Below are 20997 nucleotides of genomic sequence, written 5' to 3' on the forward strand. Positions count from 1 at the left end.
CTTCTGGCCAACTTCCACTCGGGATACTTTTCTTTGCCTTCAGCTGACTTTAGGGTTCTGCCAACCGTAACACTGGAGCTGTTTGCAATAATCTTCTCGCAACGAACTTGGTCCTTAACCATTTTTCTGTTGGTGGAGTTTGGCACAGACTCTACGGTACCTACGCGGTAACATCTATTGGAACAGTCTTCGGCAAGTCGATGCAAGTCTCCGTTCTTGGGTTCACCTTGTCGACTAGCATTCTTTCCACAGTAACTGGAATCACTCTTGCAAGTCTGGTTTTCTGCTCTACTTCTACGCCGCCTTCGTAATTGTTTGGACTTGCTTTGCTTCCTCACTACACAATCTCTCCGCAGGTGTCGGGGTTTTCTGCAGAAATAGCATAACCTACGTTTAGATGATGAGGCAGTATCCCGTGCATTATTCTTGCTGCGTTGAAGTTGTAAATCCCTCAAATCTGTCTGGAGAGACTCGATCTTAGCAGACAGTGATTTTACCAGTTCCACTAGCTTATCAGATGAGGGCTCAACATTGACTTGGTGGAGGAAATCTATCTTCCAAAGCTAACACAAGTGTTTCATAGTCTGGTTTTTCACCCTTTGGGATATTGCCAAGACATCCTTGTGCACTGCCTCGGAGGGAAGCTGCCAGGTAGAGACCTTTGGTAGCGTAACTCCAACCATTTATTTCAGAACAAGCTTCAAAGTGCGCATGGTAATCGATCCATTGACCACTGCCATCATAAGTAGCTGGTGAAATGCAATTTTGCGCTTCGTAGGCATCTTCCAATGCACTGCTTATCTCGGGGCTTGTGAACCTTTCCCGAGACTTCCAAAACGCATCAGCTCTGTGCAAAGACCAAGTGTTGTATTTGTGTGGCAAAGGACTCGTTTTCCTATTTGGTGCACTGTACAGCTCAAAATAGTCAGGAAACATCTCGTTGCTGCGCGGGTTTGCATATGTTTCAATAGCAGAGTGGTGATCGCACAGGTATTCCTCGTCTTTGCGCATGGTGGTCCCTTCAAAACCTCTGATCTGAGCACGTCTTTCCTGCATTGGGGTTGATGTCTCCATGTCGCTGCGCTCCCGCATCTCCGCAATCTTCTCCCGTAGAAAGGTTATGTCTTTGTCAATGTCGTCCATTCTCCCTCTCTGCAGCAACTTATTTACATTAAATATTTATCATTGTATGACAAATAATCATCAAAATAATTGGTAATTATTGGAAACATTAATTAAATAATCAAAAAATCAATAAATCAAAGGGGAATAACTCTTGCTATACAATACATCAATAAGCTGCCCGCTTCAATAGGAAATAAATTTGATTATTCTAAAAAAAACCTCATATAACATTGTATAACATGTATTTATATACAAGCATATTGACCTTTGTTGATTCTCAGTTGATAGGACCTGACCCCTGAAAAATTCAGGGGATGCACAAGGGGTTCAACGTTTGATCTCAGTGTATATATATATATATATATATATATATATATATATATATATATATATATATATATATATATATATATATATATATAACGATACAATAAGTAAATTTGAAGTTAAACGCACATGTGTTTTCCGCTGTACTGTCCTTTTAATACACTTTGGAGATAATTGTATTATGGTTTCGTCTGTAATGTCTGGTGTAAGAGTGATCTCCCGCTTACTGATTTGCTTATCTATTAGAACTTACAAAAACTTTAACGTCAGTCCAATCATTGCTGTAAAATCAATTTGGATGACACGATGAATAAATCCTGATTCAAAACTCTTCAAAACATTGCTACAAATCAATATAACAATTTGACATTGTGGGTTAAAGTTTAATTTATTATACTAATTTTGAAAATTCTGTTCATAGTAAAGACCTGAAATTTGGCCACAATCACCAACCAGTGTTCAAACGTTATGTCTATTGAAGGTAAGGTTTGCGGCTTGCATTTTTTAGAGGTTGTACCAAAGTTACATACCATTTTGTTCAATATACTAAAGTCTTTTTTCTCATGAAATTCAAATGAATTTTGCCCCTCCCGTTTTATAACTACAAAAGGTCAAAGTTCATGATTTCCAATTTTCATTTTGATGAAATGTAAACAATTTCGTGAAAATATGTACATTTTATTTGTTACTATTATGGGGGTTATTTATGCTTAAAATGTTCGAAAATAATATCACTATTATTATCATGATTCACTTTTATTAATTTCTGATGAACTATCTAAAAATAGAATAAAATGCAACAAAAGTCTTAATTTTGGACTACTATTATGTAAACGAAAACATCTTATTTGAAACCTTTCCAAGTCCACCGATTTCAGGAAAAACGTATCTTAGAATATGTGTAATCTGATGTTTCTAAAACACTATTCAAAACCATATGATGCGGATTTCGTTTTCGTAGAAATTGATAAAATGCTTGTGTCTTCTTATTTTTTCATTAAAACTAAAAAAAACCGCGAAATAAAAAAAACCTAAAAAAAAAAATCAATTATGACGTCATATAAATTTTTACGTCATAACTGAAATAAAGGGTAGTTGGTGTTACGTCACAATGAAAATGTGTGAGTTATCTCCCTGTAACCGCAAACCTTACCTTAATGTCAAGGTCATATAAAAAGGTCAACTATAATGACGTCATTTAGGAATTGTATCAATTTTGACATCCGTCACATGTACTTAGACCTTAATTGATCTAAACTCCACTGTCAAATATGCTTATTATTTTAATATATGTTAATTGCCGGGTCATGACAATAATATTGCTAAATTTTGTTCAGGTTTATACTATACAATTTCTGTTTTTAAGAGGCCGTTTAATGCTGCAAATGTTTGTCTAAAAATGATTTACATGTTATATTTCTACATTGCATTACAACTAAAATCATCTTTAGTTAAGTTATTAGTTAGAATATTTTTCTGTTTTTATAAGTAACAAAAAGGTCGACTGTACAAATAGCAGTGCAATCATTTGTAATGTTTTAAAAATAACTTGTCGGGTCAGGTTTATTTTAATAACCTTATCAGAAAATTTGAATTACAGAAAATTTTAGCTGATCAGTTTTAAACTACCTTAAATATGGACGCTTAGATGATAAGTATTTTCAAATAAATAAGCATGATTTAATCTAACTAGGACGAAAGCAAATTGTGTTAAGTATGCTGGACTGAAATTCAACACAAATTTAACACAGTAAGATAATGTAGATTTGAGCAGAGTGGCTTGAGCTAACATTCCGAACTCTATTTCGTCATTTAGAAAATATTAAAGAGTGTAAACAAATGTATATTTTTATTACAAAAAAGGGAACTTTTTATTGCACTCAAATCAAAACAGGAATGAAACAAAATATAAAAAATATTTTAAATATGGAAAATAATCGATAATGTTGAAAACAAATCAATAAAGACAATGATTATCAGGTGTTTTGTTTTAAAGGAATGTAGTAGATATTCAAAATATGAATGGCATTTGAATATCATTTGTAAAAATACAAGAAGCATTAAAAAGTATTTCCAACAAAATGTTTTTCTACTGTTGACTTACCTTTCCCTTTTCTTTTATCTGATTAAATCACTCAATTACTATTTTAAACATATTCACATTTCGTTCACAGACAAAGATTTATCACCCAAAATATTAAATGTACATTATATTATAAAATTTAAAAAAATTAAACGTGCATCTAAGTCTCCACATAAACAAAAATGGGCTTGGTAATATACTGCATCGATGGAGATTAGCATTAAGAATATAACTGTGTCTTTGATTTGTATTCATAATGTTTAAACATCTTTTAACAAAAGAAAAATACTTTTGGGGCTTTGTAACATTGCCTGGAATGTTTTCTTAAAAGTAATTATTAATGTAAACTCTCCTTTATTAGTACTCAAATAAATCCTCTTACATATAGTATCGGGAAAAAACTCTTATCTACATCTTGCCAATATATTGCTCGAGAAATTTATGTTTTTTAATGGGAAATAACGTTACAATTGCCAAAAGTTATGTCTTTTAGATAGGGAGGAAATAGATTGTTATGAATTTTGATCATTGTTGATAATTCAAAACAGTCCAGTCTCATTTATATTGGTTCCGGTTTCCAAACATAAAATAATCTTGAAATGACAGCAAGACGCGTAACTATTCTTGCCGCATATATCTGAGTACTTTTAAGCTAATCAATATCAAATTGAGTACTACCAGACCAAATTTCAACAGCATACAGTAATGATCTTACAAACAAAACATAGTTTGTGCTAAAATATCTCTGGATACAGTAAATTTAATTAATTTAAGAGGACTAAGCTTATAACCAAAAGATGTCAATATGGTGAGACCAACTTAATATAAAGAAAACAATACTCCAAAATACGTGTGCTCTGAAACATTATCCAAAACACAATCTAAGTCAACCTAAATATAAATCAGGAATTTTCTCTACATTTTTTTGCACCTAGAAATAACTTTTGTTTTGATCGTATTAAATTGCTTTGTAGCCATTATTTTGATCATGCCCTTAGCAAATGAAGATTGTTATTAAGATTATCTTGTATAAATATTGTTAAAACACTGTTGTAATAAACTGTTATCAGTACAAAAATCTCCATAAAATAAAGAATAAAACTGACAATAGACCAAGAAGTATACCCTAAAGAACGTCAGCATTTCTGTATCCCATTGATTATTTTTTTATGCATAACCTTTCCTGTTCTGTTTCTAAAGAAAAAGCTAATAAACCATTCCGGAATTGATTTAGAGATTCTACATATTTTAAGTTTAATTTATGAATGAGACCATTATAACAGAGACTATCAAACGCTTTTGAAATATCACAGAAAAAAAATAATACAATAGTAATTACCATCATCACTACTTTCCATAATAGAATAATTATTGTCTAAAAGTTGGTAAAAGTAGATTTTTCAGTCGAAATAACAGCCTTATATTTATAAAATAAATTGTTGGGGTTTTAATATTTTATATATATGGATAGACATGACTCTCTAAAATGTTTAATGCTGCAGTAAAACTGGTCTGTAGTTTGATGTGACAGATATTTCATTTTTCTTAAACTATGGAATTGCATGTGCAAATTTTCACCAATTAGATTTTAAAATAAAGTTTGATAACATTTTAAAACTGGTGACATAAATTTTGTAGTTTTTATTACAGTAAAATTTTATAAAGAAACAATACACATCGAAATGTGATTGAAATTGTTAAATATTTTTAAATCTGGCGCACACCACTAATGATTTGTAAACTTTAGATAGAAATTGGAATATAAATTATTTGTACTAAATACTTTTTATACAACTGATTTCAAAAAAAAGGAAGCAACGACTTGATACATGCAAACAGGGGTATCAACGCAACGTTTACACACCGATGCATCCCTCTATACTTCATTAACCCTGGAAAGATACCAAAAATGCAATATATGCGTTAACTGGAGTACTTTAATTTTCGCAAACCAATTTTTGACAAAATAAAGCTGCTAAAGATTTTCACGTTTACAGCCGTATTAATTATTTACATCTTAAACTGTTTAAAAAAAAATCAGTCTTTTTTTAATTAGTTATTATTTGCTTATCATTCATAACAGCTTTTTTAAAGTGTAAAATTGGATTGTCCATAACAAATAAAAAAATTAAATTGAGCAAAACATGTACATGGATTTGAACGTTAACATTAAAAAAATCAACGCTTAAAATGTATGTTTTCACCATACTTTACCGCTTTCTGAAGAAGACTCCATAGAACGGTTATGGTTATTTTGAAGAATTATCTTCAAATTTGAGAAATTGTCTGCAAAAAAGAAACCGAACTGATAGCTGATAAACTAAAACTAATTACACTCTGTAACAACCTTATTTTGATATTCATGATAAAAATACCTGTAGATCTACATCCATCTTCATACTTCATTTTGCATGAAACATATTCTTTGGTAAAGTTTACTGTATTCAATAAGCATAGGTTTGGCTCTGGAAGTTCTGTAAAGCATATATTTTTTTTGAATTCAATGCTGTTTTATGGTACTAAGATCAAGTAATACAAAGTAAAAAAGTAAATAAATGGTCGGTATTGTTTTTAGATTTTAGAGTTGTTTATGTTACGAGCTATAAAACGCATTTCTTGTTTGGATATCTGATGAACGTTCCATCATTTCATGATATGCTACATAGTTCCTTATGTATAGCAGTACTATTAGGTTACATCACGAACTGGTCATGTAATCAGACTAATTATACATAGCAGGACATTTGTTTTATTGGTCTTGATCAATCAAATAGAGAGAAAACATGTATATTAAATTCCAAATAGAACAATGGAAAATTTCAACTATATATAACATTATGCCTAAATATGATTATTCTATATAAGCATCATTTAATTGGTCTAGAAAACTCCGGGGTTTTTACTGCAATGGTATGAAAATGATATGAGCTTACAATATAGACAAATATGATTTGTAGGCGAAGCCCTCGGGATAAATAATTTTTACTTTGCAAAATAAATCTTTATATTTCCCCAACCATCATGCAATAAATGCTTATTATTGTAAAGCAATTGATCATGCATAATAAAAAAAAAAATAACGTAAAACATTTTAAAAATGCTTCGTGTGGTTCTCAAATATTGTTCAAAAATCGATTAGAAAATGACATTGAAGCAAGAATTATTAAAGTATCAAAATTTTGATTCCTCCCACAGACTAAAATATCAAAATATGGGGGGGGGGGGGGGCTATAAAAAAAGAAATTGAACCTCAATGTCACCAACAGGCTTTGAGTGCATCATGTGCATGGTGATTTTCAAAATGCTGAAAACAAACCTTCTAAAGAGTAAGTTTTGCGTTCCGCAAATAATTCTCTGAAGTGCTCCAAAGTGTCAATAATAAAAAAAACCCAAATTTTAGGAAGTTTATTCTGTTTTCAGAATATCTATGAACCATTACACGGTTTATACGATAGAGAACTGAAATCGATTTAAATAACCTGACATTAGATTTAAAATTTCCAAAAACAATGATATATCAATAAGAGGTACCTTCTATACTGCTGAAATCTGCCACTACATACTTAATGTTTGGTGTAAGGTTATAAAGCATATTCAAGGATGGCTTGAAACCAGGCATACGAATGTCACAAAACTCGCAATCGTCAGTGTTCGGACAGGAACCATCTGAAAATATTGTTTTAAAAAACTCTGATGAAATGAAAAATGAAGAAGATTTGCCTACCTTGATTTGAAAATGTTATGGTAATTTTCCTTGATTTTTTTTCTCTTTGGTTAAGTGGTTGTTTTGTCACATTGTTCATAATAGCAAATGTATTGAATGGTAAATTGCTTATGAGGTTATCTTTAGCAGAACCTGAAGATATATTGAAGCTGATGTTTACAATTTTGAGTTAAATAAAAAGTCTTCAAATTATGTTTCTATATATCTAATGTTTTGCTAAAAAAATTATATATTCGATCAAAATAGAAGCATCGTCTTTCATTTTAAGCATACTATTCGTGATACATTTATTCAATAGGCTAATTTGTTTCATTCGTTTTAAGATCTATACCAATGAATCACATTAAAAGTAAAATTCTCGTTATCTTAAAGATCGTTTTCTTTGAATGTGTTTTTTTTCACTATCTAAATTCAAGCCAGTTATTTTGTTAGAAAGGTTATGAAATGTTGATTATCAATTCTTTGATGAAGCAGGTGTCATCAACAAAATGAAGGCAAGGTTCTACACTGCGATTTTAAGCCTTGATTAAAAAAGAGCTTATGAAATCCAAGTCGCATGCAACGTGTATCTTATTGTAAAGAAGGTCAATAAATTACCCATCAATCTACCTTCAATCTTTGGATGATTCTACCGTGCTATAAATTATTTTTTAGTAAAGAAAAAATCCATACATTAAAGCTTTTAATTCATTTTATTTTCCTGTATCTTTAGAGCTCTTCTTCGCAAGCTTAAGAATATTAATATAGTCCAAAATGGCCACCACCATCCACCCCTCTTAAAGTATTTACTCGTTTATACCCCGTCTTCTTCATACACAACGATAAAGTACAATTTACTAATCTATATCCTTGCAGATTAAGTGAGAATTCTCAATGGCTTAGCATTGCATGTATGATAATCATAATAATAAACCTTTCAACTCAAAATAAAATGCAAGGGTAATGCTTTTACATGCAGAAACCTTCTCATTTAAGCCCCTTTCACAATTGGCGCACGACCACTTTACACCACTTTACAGCGATCGAAATGTTTGAGCTTCGCACGAGCTCTTGCATACGTTGCACGAGCCCTCGCTTACGTTGCACGAGCTCTCGCATTCATTGCATACGTTTTATTGGTCGCATCAACTCTCCTCTGAATAGTGGACATGCACACTATTAAGACGCGACCGAACGCGATCCAAATTATCGCAGTGCAGCGCACGAACATTAGTACGAACGTTTTACAACGTTTTGTGTACTCGCAAGAGTGATACTAGTACACGATATATAAAGATCGTAAGATTAATCGCTGGTGTTTATGCGTCTGTTTTGCGACCGTGAGACTGTTGCTCAACGTGTCTCACGTAATTTTGCAACGATTTACTATCATTGCACGACTAATCAGCTTCAACCGAATATGCCATGCTTTGCTACTAGTATATATACCCTGTATAAGTATCTCTGTTTCAGAACAAAATTTACAATATACACTTTTTGCATGATGGTGAGGAAAATACATGTATGAAGATATATTGCCTCAAGAAAAAACCTATTTCCCAAGGGCTTCGCCTGAACATTAATGCAATAAAAGTTTTATTATACGAAGCAACATATGATTACACAAAATACGTTGATTTCTGATAATGTTTGACTTTTCAACAGTGGCAACATTAACGTCGAGATTGTTTGATTTCCCATGTAACTGTCCCACTTTTCTTTCATAAATCATAAATAGTTCAGTTGGTTCTGAGATATAAAGAGAATCAATCATAATGATTAAATATTTTTTATTTAATCATATTTGTCTACATCGTATGCTCATATCGGCTTTTTCATTCCTATGACATCGTCCTGTCACGTAATTTCTAGACCAATCAGATATAATAGAATAATCATATTGAGGTATAATAATAAATGCTGCTGCAGAATATGGGCGCTGTATATACCACCTCTGACTCGCACGATCATTCGTACCATGGAAGGCATAATCGCACGTCCAATCACATTGGCGCACGTTCAATCGTCCGATCACCTAGTCTCTCGCGCGTTCATATCGTATTGTCTTTCAACAGTTGCTTTCATTGTACAACAGTCGCATACAGACGCAAGATATATCGCAAGATTCAATGCGTTTACATCGCACAACGCTCGCTTAGATCGTGCAAAATTCGTACGAATACTTTTTTCACATGCGATTATTTCGGCAACAATTGACGATTCATATCTAATTTTTCGGTCGCACGAATATTTGGTCGCCAATTGTGAAAGGGGCTTTAGGATGAGAGGTAATAGGGTTAAACCTGTTTAGGTCTACGTATTCATTGGTCTAAAACAAAATTTAATTAAATTACATTCGAATGATATTACAATTAACAAACTGTTGTAATTTAAATCGGGTAGCTGATTTTTTAGGTGGCCATCCCAGACCTTTTCATGGTTATATCATAGACAAATAGACTTCAACTGCATTCAATACATACTCCAATACAGTCTCTTTAGTTAATCAGGCATATCATGCGTTCCATGTCAAATAATTTTAACCTGTGCCAGTGCAAGTTCTGTTTCTATTTTCTTCTGTTATCTGTAAGTACACCTCACCTTCAAGATGAAAACAAGAAGAAAACTATGCATTGATGGACATTTTTTAAATAATTCCTAGTTATATTGTACCAAAAAATTACACTTTACGAATTATGAGAAAAAATGGTAGGAAAATATGGACATATATACATCCCAATAAAAAAAGCTTATTTATGTTTTTACAATATCGGAAGAAGAAACAACAATATATGGCTAGCCTAAACTCTATACTTTGATTCCGAATGGACGTAATTTCGTGTATTATTTTATACCTACAAACATTTATGGCTTTATAAAACTAATTTGTTAATTTGTGGATGATTTCAATTCGTGGATAAGAGGTACCCACGAATTCCACGAAAATTGAGCCACCACTTAATCTAATGACTCCACAGTATGTCTTGTTTTCAAGCCTCAACTAACGAATATCATTTTAAGATATCTCTGATATGCCTTTTGACCGTTTATCAACTCCCTAAATTTAAGTATTTACGATTATTTATGTTGTCGGCATTTTATTGGGTATGTAATTATGTGAATTTAATTATAAAAATTATTAAGACATTAGACCTTACAGGCTAGCATTTATGTGTATTTTGCAGATTTTGCATTATGTTAATAGTTATCTATGAATATGGAAACTTTACATTTTGGATTTAATTGCTAGAAAAAAAATGAACAATGAAAAAAAAAATTTGGTTTAATGGAAGTATGCCTTTGTTGTTGGACACATTTCACAAAAAAGCAGAACAGGGGTATAAAAATCAATATTATTTAATAAATCTCTTTTACTTGGTATAAATTATGTTTTCCTTAGGATTTTAGAGTTTACAATATTCAAAAGTCAAACCCTGAGTGTAGACTATTAAAGTCAAAATTGTTTGTATCATTCAAGTAATCGAAGTTTTTTACCCATATTATAACGATATTTGGCTGCTCCAATCCAGACATGTTTATTGACAATATCGTTGTCTTTGGCAGGTCTTTGGCCGATGATTTTACATACATTCATTGACAATGTCCAGTTTGCAGGTATTGATGCCACAGATGATACACCTTAATGCACGCAAAAAGACGTATTAATTTCTTATATTAGCAAGCAAAAAAAACTATAAATTTTTATTTAAACAATATTTTATTATGTAAAAATTATTACATAATAGGATTGCGCAGCAGGCAATCTGCCTATTTGAGCACTCTCCTAAACTATAAATGACTATAACTAGTCTTTGTACAAATCAGAAGTGTACCAAGAGATAATGCTTTGTTAACAGGGTATCTGTGGCAGCCTCTCGGAACTGAGAATATTTTAAATCGTAGTATAAAAACGTTTAATCTAGTGTTGATTTAAGACCTAAGCAATGACATTGTGAACGTTTATGAGATATTTATCAGCACATTTCAACTTTTGTTCTGATATGAGCCTCTCATCTTTGCCTTTGCTTTTAGCAACTTATTGAAATTTCATGTATGCATCTCTGAAGACATTTGCTTTATATGTCCAGTATATCCAAAACAGCTTTTTAAAGAAATGAAATAGTTCATCTGTTTGATTGAAAAGCAAACTGTCAACAAGTATATATTTCATCTAAACGTTAAAGCAGATCCAGTCATCTGTGATGTCATACTTTTTTGTAAAACTTTGAGTTCTTTAAAATTTGTGCAAGATGTTTTTATATATTTTATGTGAATATAAGCACATGGATGTAATTAAAATTACTGTTAAGTTTAAGATATTTTTGCAGCTTAATTTTATCCTAAATTTCCAATATTTCAAACATTTTATCGATGCTAAGGGGAAATAACTCTTTTCTGACTTTTCTTTCAGTTGTATGTCTAAATGCCATATTTTTTCTTATCCCAATGATTAATTTGAAAATATTTTTGTAGTTTAAGTTTTCTGATAAAGTTGACAATAAAATTAAACAAGGTTAAAAAATTTCCTCCCACAAAAATTTTACTTTTAACCAAAAAAAAAATACGGTTTTCTGATGCTAAAATATGCTTTAGTTTATGTTTATCTGGCATCTCAAAAAGTGTGATGACATATATATTTTTTCTAACAATTGATGAAATTTAAGTCTATCAAGTTGAAATCAGATCGGTTTTTCAACTTTCATCAGAGAATTTTACGAGTATGGAGTTACCTTAAACTATTTAAATTGTTTTCAATTCACAAAATGATTAATTTATTTTAGCATTCTTTTATATGTAAAAAAATTGCAATTATTTGAGTTTATGTGAGTTAATACTGCATTAACCTAAAACAATAAAATATAAGAAAGTGATGAAAAACAAGGAAAACTTCAAAGAAAATAGAGAAAAAAAATTATGGTAACTACCTGCCATGAAAAACAGACTCCCGAATGTACATTTATGCATGACTGTATCGCTTGCAAGGTTTTGCTAAACGCTGTCGCTTCTTCCTGAATAACTAACACATGATTTTCAAGTACTTCCGGGATATTTTCCACAAATGCACTATTTAGAAATACAGGAACTGAGTAAAAAAACCACGAGCAAGTTATACACAATCAGTCTTTTCTATTTATAAACGTCCTTTCATAACTTACGCTTCATAATGGTAATGTTATTTTATTGGGTGTTTTGTGATAATTGTGGAGACATGACTTAGAATGTAACTTAACTAGTTGTGCACTTTTATAAACTAGCCTTGGTTTTAAACCATTTTACATATATAATTCATATATTATTAATAATAAAATATCTCAAATGATGTTTTTCATTAAAAAAATTAACTATCTATTCTTTAATTTTTTATGAAAAGTGTTTAAAAAGAATAACTCATAATCTAATCACAAAATTATTAATAAACTTCGAAAAGAATATTTAAAAAAAGATAAAACAATGATAGTATAAAACGTGTATCGCATAGCCCCCTAACTCCGTCACTACCCTAACTCCGTCACTTTCGGGAAACTCCTCACCGTTTGAAATCAAGTGCAATTATGACGTCATTTTTTGCATGTCAAAAATCTTCAATCAAATGTTAACAATTTACAACGGTTAGATTTAAGAATGTGTGAAAAATAACAAAATTACATCTTGTTCATTTTATGCAACAATAATTGCGCGAAATCAGCTAACACTTTTTCACGGTGGAGTAAAATAACGGTTTTTCTGACACGCGGGCCTCTTTGATTATTTACCGTTGTCAGTCATTTTAAGAGAGGCCAAGATGAAACATTTCACATGTAATTTATTTTTTATTAAGGTTATTAATACTTTTTTTTCAGTCCGCAATATCGTTTATGCACTACACTTGATGATAACGTCAAATCGCTAGCGCTCATGCCGTAATTTTGCCTTCTACAGGGTTACAGATATATACGGTATGTCGGTATTTAGAATATGCTACATTGATTACAAATGTAATAAATAAATAATATAATCATTAATATATTTATTTTTGATATGATATTTTTGAAATATGTAAAAACAGAAATCAAACGGCTTCCATACATTCTGAAAAGTTCATTGTGATTGTTGTTACAAGGACCCACTTTTTTTAATTCTGGCAATCATTTCACTTTGATAAAATGATATACAATTTAATATTGTATACACCGATTTTACTTATTATAACTTGGCCTAGATAAAAGTTGAGTTTAAACTAAATTGATAATGTGTCTTTATTCCCTGGCGTATCATAGATCATGTGGGTGACGGAGTAAGGTCCATATGATAGCACGTGTGATAAACGTCGTATTCAGAGGGCTTATTTGAATAATAATAATAAAAATTTTGGTTAATAATTTTATAAATTATAACGTTTCAGGTTATATTTAGTGATTGCAAATGATAAAAACAGCAAACAATAATTTGCAGAGAAACGCGGAATGTTTTCTGCTTATGGTGACGGAGTTTGGGTACTCGGGGATACTTAATAATGAGGAATTCCGCTTTAACCATCATACAAAAGTGGATATTAATAATTTCATTTCCCCTCCGTTAATCAAAATCAGATATGTAGCAGGAAATATACATCACATATCGTTTTTCAGTTTCTATTGTTGATCTAGCAGTCTAAAAATAGAAAAATGATGGTATACTGTATCCAATACGTTTTGTAATAGTAAAATGTTTACTTGAAAAACTTTGAGTTTTATAATATACAAATATTGACTGGGGTTGAGGGCAACATTGATTATATTAGCCCCGAGGGACGAAATATTGCCCGACGCGACGGGATCAAAGTCAGGAGAACGCAAAGGCTTTATAATAGATTTGATCACGCCCTACCATAATCATCAGGTCGTCATATTCAAAGAATGATTCCTTATTGGTTATATTTGCCTACTTATCAGCAATTGTGCGATTAAATACTAAACTATAAGCAATTTTACGTTATTTTCATTTCGTATAAGTAAGATTATGCAAACTCTGCTTGCGCCCAGGAGCCATTTATGTCCATGCTGATGTTAGTGACTGATTTTTATTGTTATTACAGACAGGCACTACTCTTAAAAACCATCTGTTAATGTCAGCTGGATATATGTACTGTAATGATTGTGATTAAAATACTGTACTTTTTGGCAACGTTTCTAATTTACAATGAAGTTTACAAATCATGTTGTCAATTTATTTTATATATCTGTCTGTAGGTTCTCAGGTCAATATAGAACATGTTTGAGATCTATATATATATATATATATGAAAGGTGATATCACACAGTATAAATAAACAAAAAAGAAAATGAACAGTTCCAAAGTTTCTATTCACTAGCGCTTTCTGGATTTACATCCTTCTTCAGGTGAATGTACATAAGTTAATTTGATATATATATATATATATATATATATATATATATATATATATATATATATATATATATATATATATATATATATATATATATATATATATATATATGATAATATAAAAAAAATTTATGCATAAAATAGCTAACTTGTGCATTTTGAATGATTGACCAAAATTTGAATATAAGATGCCAAGTTACAGGTGTTATACAAAGGAAAGAATTCATAGCTATGTAAACAGAGCTTGAGTCTTTAGATTTTTTTCTTTTTATTATTATTGACATACTTTGACGGTTCCTTTATCTATCCAATGAATTCAAAATCGTTCAAAATTTAGATTTTTGTTTAAGTACACTTTGTCATGGTAAATTCAAGGTTTAAAAATAACAAAAATGGGTTATTATAATGACAAATACCTTAAAAATTAAACTCCATTATACTTATATGATTATTTTTAAAAACTTTTTCCAATAATTTAATATTAATGAATGCTCTAGTGTTTGATAATTGAATTTGAATAAGGCTAACAATGTATGTTTCAAACATAATGCAATCAAATACATGTATATAGAAATGCGTACAGTGGAGTCATTCTGCAGATTTGGATTATTTTAATTATTCTACAAAATCTTCATAAGGACACTATTGCCATAAATATTTTATTTTAAACTGATTTTATATTCAGTGTGATTCAAAGCTATAACTAAAAAATGAATGCTTTACGATAACTGTGGTTCTGTTTTTCTCGTTTGAAGGCACGGTTTATATTTTTTCCAAGTTTGCTAACAAAAAAAATTGGCTGTTAGCAATAGTTGTTTTTGTATAAAAAAAAAAAAAGGCGTGTAATTACATTAACTGCTATGAAAAAACCAACGATTAAATAATCACAGCGATATAGGAGTATTGCTCATAATGTGAAAGTGCTACATGTACTAAATGTACTAAAAATTTACCTGTGTGTCATCTAAAGAATATTAATATCATTAATTGTCTTAATTTTTTTCAGCCGACATAACAAGCAACTCATCTCGAAGTACTGCTATGGTTTACTTAAACTTTATCCTCCTTTCCTTGTACTTATAAGTGAAACGAAAATATCATAATAGGTATATACCACGATGAAATATATTTTACTTTTTTGTAAGAATGAAGAATATGCTTGAAGATCAGAGTAAGAATTTTTAAATTGGATTTTTCAATCCTAGATTGCCATAACAGCAGCTCTGTAGAAAAGGTACCTATGTTATATTATGAAAAACAGGCACAAGTGATTTTCCTTTTTTGGCCCAAGTTTCCAACAAATTTTTGGTCATTGATAACATTATCCCCCCCCCCCCCCCCAACCTCAACCTCTTTCTTTATCTTCATAAACCCCAATCAAATTGCACGTATATATACAATAATGTAATACATGCTTATGTTTACATTGTATGAATATATGTATATATACAAATATGTATATGTCCATAGTCTTAGATAGGCATAATATTGGCTTATGACATTTTTCTTCTACTATAATGTGCTTAAAACAAAATACCAAAAGCAGAAATTACTTAATCTATGTTTATATGTGCTGTGATATTCATATAAATAAATAAATTTATAAAAAAAAATGTTAATTAAGTTCATTAAAACCAACCACCATTTAATTTGCTAATGAATTACATTTCCGTGTCCCTGTGTTTAAAAAACGTTTAAACAAGAAAATAAAAATTACATCATTATTCCATAGCTCTATTTTCGAGCAATTATTAGCAACAATATAGATATTGAAAATGTCTGTTTTTTAACTGAACCTACAATTATCCTGCTGGATATCATTTACAGGTAAGCTATTTACAATGTGCTCAAATATTTTAATCATCACTTTTGTCGAATTTGTAAACACAAAAACTTACACAATTGGTTTTGTTAGATTTCTAATTGCATTGGAAGCAATAGTAAAATTAATTATGTCTCTCTCCCTCCTACAAATCTTTTTTAAACAACTTTATCAATCTATTTAAGTACCTTCCTTATTTCAGCATTGCTGCTGATCTATCGGCCAGGTTGTGCCTTCATGTACACTTGGAAGGATGGTCTTACTTACTGTGATACCTCTGATGACACACGACAACCGACATTGGAAGGTGTCTCCACCTTACGGCAGGACTCCTGCAGCAGGGTTCTTCCTGCCCGAAGTGTCAGAAGGTGTGTTATCTTACTTACTTTGTTACTGACTTTCCATCACGAGAATTAGGCAATAAAGAATCTTTCATTTTCCGATATGTTATTGTAAATTAGATGCGCTTTGATGGATTTGATTTGATTACCCCAGTCAACTTTATAGAAAAAAGTCAAGATTAATTCTAAAAAACTGCTTTTATATGATACTTTATTAGATACTTACTAAAAAGCTATATTTTTTAATGTTTTGAACATTCATTACATTCATTTAATGTTCCTCCTAAATGTCTTATCCTGTCTTTTCTTGTATTTTAGCCCACCTGAACCAAAGGTTCAAGTGGGCTTTCCTGAACCCCTGTTGGCCGTTGTTTTTCCGTCCGTATAACCGTCTGTCTGTCTATCTGTGAACTTTTCACGATTTGTGTCTTAAGAGTGTGGGTCTTAAATATCTTCTCAATATCTAGAACCACTGCACCAAAAATGTCAATATTTACGTCCAAGCTTCTATGTATATTTTAAAATTCGAATTATATATAAATTGTTAACACCTTGACATTAGGCCCAAAGCTGGGGCCTCAGGAGGGATTCAAAGTTCTGCATAGAATTATATATTGTTGAAACCATGACCCCGGGTCCTTAATGGGGCCTCAGGACTGGTTCAAAGCTCAGCATAGAAATATATTGCAAAATGTTTTAAAAATTGTTTACATAAGAACAACAATATTCCAATTTGTGATATTACTATGCAAGCATCCACGGATAGGGCAGAAAGTGATCAATTGGTGATCCCCGGATAAATTCCGGGACCTCTGAAGGGGTTTCAAAGTGATATATATATATACATATATATATATATATATATATAATATTCCTCTCAAGAACTTCTGAGCTACAGTTTGTGATATTTCGATCATTCTAAGATAGTGTAAATTTTCAATTGTTAAAACCATGACCCCTGGATCAATACTGAGATCTAGTAGCGGCAATAATAATTTTTTGTAGTCTTTAATCATAATTTGTTTTCGAATTTCATTTGTCATGATTTGACATTTAATGATTAATTATCTTTGAGCTTGTGAGAACTACAGCGTTTCCTGTCCGTGCATCGTCTTTGACAGGAGCAGGTCGTCCTTGATTTCTCAACAACGCAAAATGGAGCCAGGCAGTCACTACATTCTATATGATAATGCATTTGAAGGTATCACTTAGCCTTCGAGAAGAATTAAAATGCAAACTATTATCTTTTTCGTTTTACCTAATACTTTCTAATGATATTATGTGAGATGGATTCCTCTCCAGATTTTCCGGATCCTGATGAATGCCTTAAATATCATGTTAAAGACAAAACACCAGTGTTTGAGAATTGTGAAGAAAAACAAGGTGTTCAATGTATTATAGGTAAGTAACAAAGCATACAATGTGCAGATGGCTGGTATGTTCAAAGATGGAGAAAAACGTTGCCCGAAAGATTGGGAACTGGATGCATGACGGTTCGAAGCCATTTTGTAGCTATGTGACGTGATAAGTCTGTTTTTGAACGGAAATATTCCTACCTGTATGTCCTTTTTGGGGACCAACGTTTTGTGGCTATGCTCATGACAATTCCCATATTTAACAAAAACGTCTTTTGCTCTTATCACGACAAAAAAAGTTCAGAGAATTGCATTAAAATTGTTATATTGTCCATTGTAATTTGTATCCTTGCAAGGTACTACAAATCAAATGCATAGACAAGCAGACATATTAATGCCAATTTGCCTGGGTAAAACATTGATATTACAAGTCACATCAGTTGGTTGAACGATAAACAATGACTGTAAATTCGGATCGAGAGTCTTAATTTGAAGCATTTTCAAATGATGAGATTAACAATACTACATAATGAAAATTGGTTTTTAATGTAGATTCACAAACCCTTTTTAAACCAACTGTCCCTGTTTGGTACCAACAACATAAGAACGATTTGCGATGTATTTCTTTACCTTAACTTCACGTACGAAAGAGTACTCAAGTAAACGTTGCTGGTAATTTTTTATGTCTTATTTTTCACATTTTTCCCTTGTGATAATAAGTCACAAAATTGCAGTTTACAACTCAGCGATTAAGGTATTGAAATGCAATTGCATTAAAATGTAAATTAAGATCTCTAACCAAAATTTAGTTGTCTTAAAGATTTGAAACTGTTGACAGATGATTTTGCAACCCACTGCACCATTCCTTGGATATGCCAAACAAAAGACGTGTGCAGTATTCTACTAATTATCGGACCAATAGCCGTTTCTGGAATATTTAATGTTTTCTGTATATATTGGTAAATGATCTCGCATGCATAAATTTATTTTTTTAATGAAATCGATGGATAGTAACATACGGCTTTCAAATGAATATGTGAAATATGTGATATATATTAAATATGAAATATACATGTATTTGCAGCAATGTCAAGTATTTTGTACGAAGAAAGTTGGCCAGCACTTTACTGCGCATATACTATATACAGAACCCAGTGAAAACAATAGTTAACATTGACTCTCACCTGTAAAGGGTAATTAATAATACGTTTCAGTTTCTAGGATTATAACAATTCATTTCATATGTATAGTTCCGTAAAACATCTACTAGTGTGTAACATTATCATCTCTTTTTTATTTACAAATGAAACAGTTACAAAGCGGTTGTGATGGGTATTTAAAAGAAACTGCAACAATAAAATGTCATTCTTTTTAATACTATAAAATGATTCCACGAACAGGTGGCTGATGTAATTTTATTTACTAGACGTTTCATACACATATGTCATCTTTGTCTCCCAATCCTTCCAGTCACAATTGGCTGATTTGCTGTTTAATTTTAAAACATTATCATAATGATTTCACGGATTTGCAGATTTTGTATTTTAAACCTGCAACTGTTGAACTCTAGTGTAATGCTCTCTTATTTCTTTATATCATTTTCATTAGCACGTTTTTCTTTTGTCTCTAGATCTATTCGTATTCAACTAATTCAGTATTGTACATTCTTCTAACCCCTGACGTCTGGTCCTTTCTTTTCTATCCACATTTCAAACATTAATCAAAGCTTAACTACTATTATTAAGGAAATAGTTTTGCAAATCGCTATTCCGTTTTTTATCTACAAATTTCTTTCTATCAAAATCGACGTATATAAAAAATTCAGAAATCACACAACTTTTTTACTTTTTTAAGCAAACTTTTTTGGATTCCAAATAACTTTTGACAAAAAAATAGTATACATATTAAAGAAAACTTGTATGATTATTGTGAAAGGAAAAAGTATTTCCATGTTTAAAATGGTCCTGTAGCTTTCATACAGAACCGCAGATGCTTAAGGCTTAACTACAACATACTTATTACAGTAAATTGTAAATGGTTGCCGGTAGATGCCAAATAAAACAAAATATTATACTGACATAAGGATTCTTCATTGTTTGACACGCTGATTCAGGGAGTCCCAAGTATGCGATCTGATTTGTTGGTCTACGTTTTGCTGAGTTATGGCCCATAGGTGATTTTGGTTGAATATTTCCTAGTAAATGCTGTCATTTGTATTACACTTATTAAACCTTGGGAGTCGTATGATAATTATTTTTTTCTTGAGAGTTGCTCTTTTAAAGCCTTCCAAATAAAATGAACTGTAATGAAGTAGAATGCGGGCGAAGATTCACATGGAAATTATTATTTTTATCTATATATTTTCATATTTCATATTTTTAGAACTTTTCATATTACGAAAATAAGCTATTTAGTTGATCCTTAATTAGGCCATGTTTTGTTTTTGAGCAGTATATCATACTGGCATTAGTTCATTTTGCATAGGTATATTATAATTGAATTACTTGAATTGAAATGAGTTTTTAACAGGGTTACATTATATGGTGGTGGTTTTAAGGCCCTTGGACAGACGCAAATATACATGATCATAATAGTGTATAAATTATATCATTAGAAAGAAAAAAACAAATTATGAGCAACAAAATTTGTCATAGAGTGAGACCTGCGAGTGTCATGCAACTCATTTGTCACAACGAGCATACAAAGTATAGTCACACGCTGGTCATGAGAATTGATAGTGTTCATATTAAAACGGATTTCCCCATTCGTATTTTTTAAAAATAAGGATACAGCATTACACTTGTTGCATCCCTAATAAATAATTATGTATATCAATTACATGAGTGCTGCTTAGCTATACAACAAGCTTGCACTCG

At 31.2% G+C, this 20997-nt stretch overlaps 1 protein-coding gene and 1 pseudogene across 4 annotated transcripts; one reads left to right on the forward strand and one right to left on the reverse strand.

Moving 5' to 3' along the window:
* Positions 1 to 1653: 1653 nt before the first annotated feature.
* LOC128186824 (uncharacterized) lies at positions 1654 to 12299 on the reverse strand. 4 transcript variants are annotated; one of them, XM_052856733.1, is made up of 7 exons: positions 12164 to 12299; positions 10734 to 10877; positions 9783 to 9839; positions 7067 to 7201; positions 5911 to 6009; positions 5750 to 5821; positions 1654 to 5427 (listed from the first exon to the last, which is right to left on the reverse strand). In XM_052856733.1, exons 1-7 carry the CDS (start codon positions 12201 to 12203, stop codon positions 5336 to 5338), a joined length of 639 nt encoding a protein of 212 aa, XP_052712693.1. In that variant the 5' UTR covers positions 12204 to 12299; the 3' UTR covers positions 1654 to 5335. The 4 variants fall into 4 exon arrangements, with proteins under 4 accessions (XP_052712693.1, XP_052712696.1, XP_052712695.1 ...); XM_052856736.1 differs by having other exon boundaries at positions 5745 to 5821; XM_052856735.1 differs by having other exon boundaries at positions 5740 to 5821.
* A 4079-nt stretch (positions 12300 to 16378) lies between these two features.
* Positions 16379 to 19743, forward strand: LOC128190878 (uncharacterized; annotated as a pseudogene).
* The last annotated feature ends 1254 nt before the right edge of the window (positions 19744 to 20997 follow it).

Source organism: Crassostrea angulata, chromosome 6 (assembly GCF_025612915.1).
Source record: "Crassostrea angulata isolate pt1a10 chromosome 6, ASM2561291v2, whole genome shotgun sequence".
NCBI classification, from domain to species: Eukaryota; Metazoa; Mollusca; class Bivalvia; order Ostreida; family Ostreidae; genus Magallana; species Magallana angulata.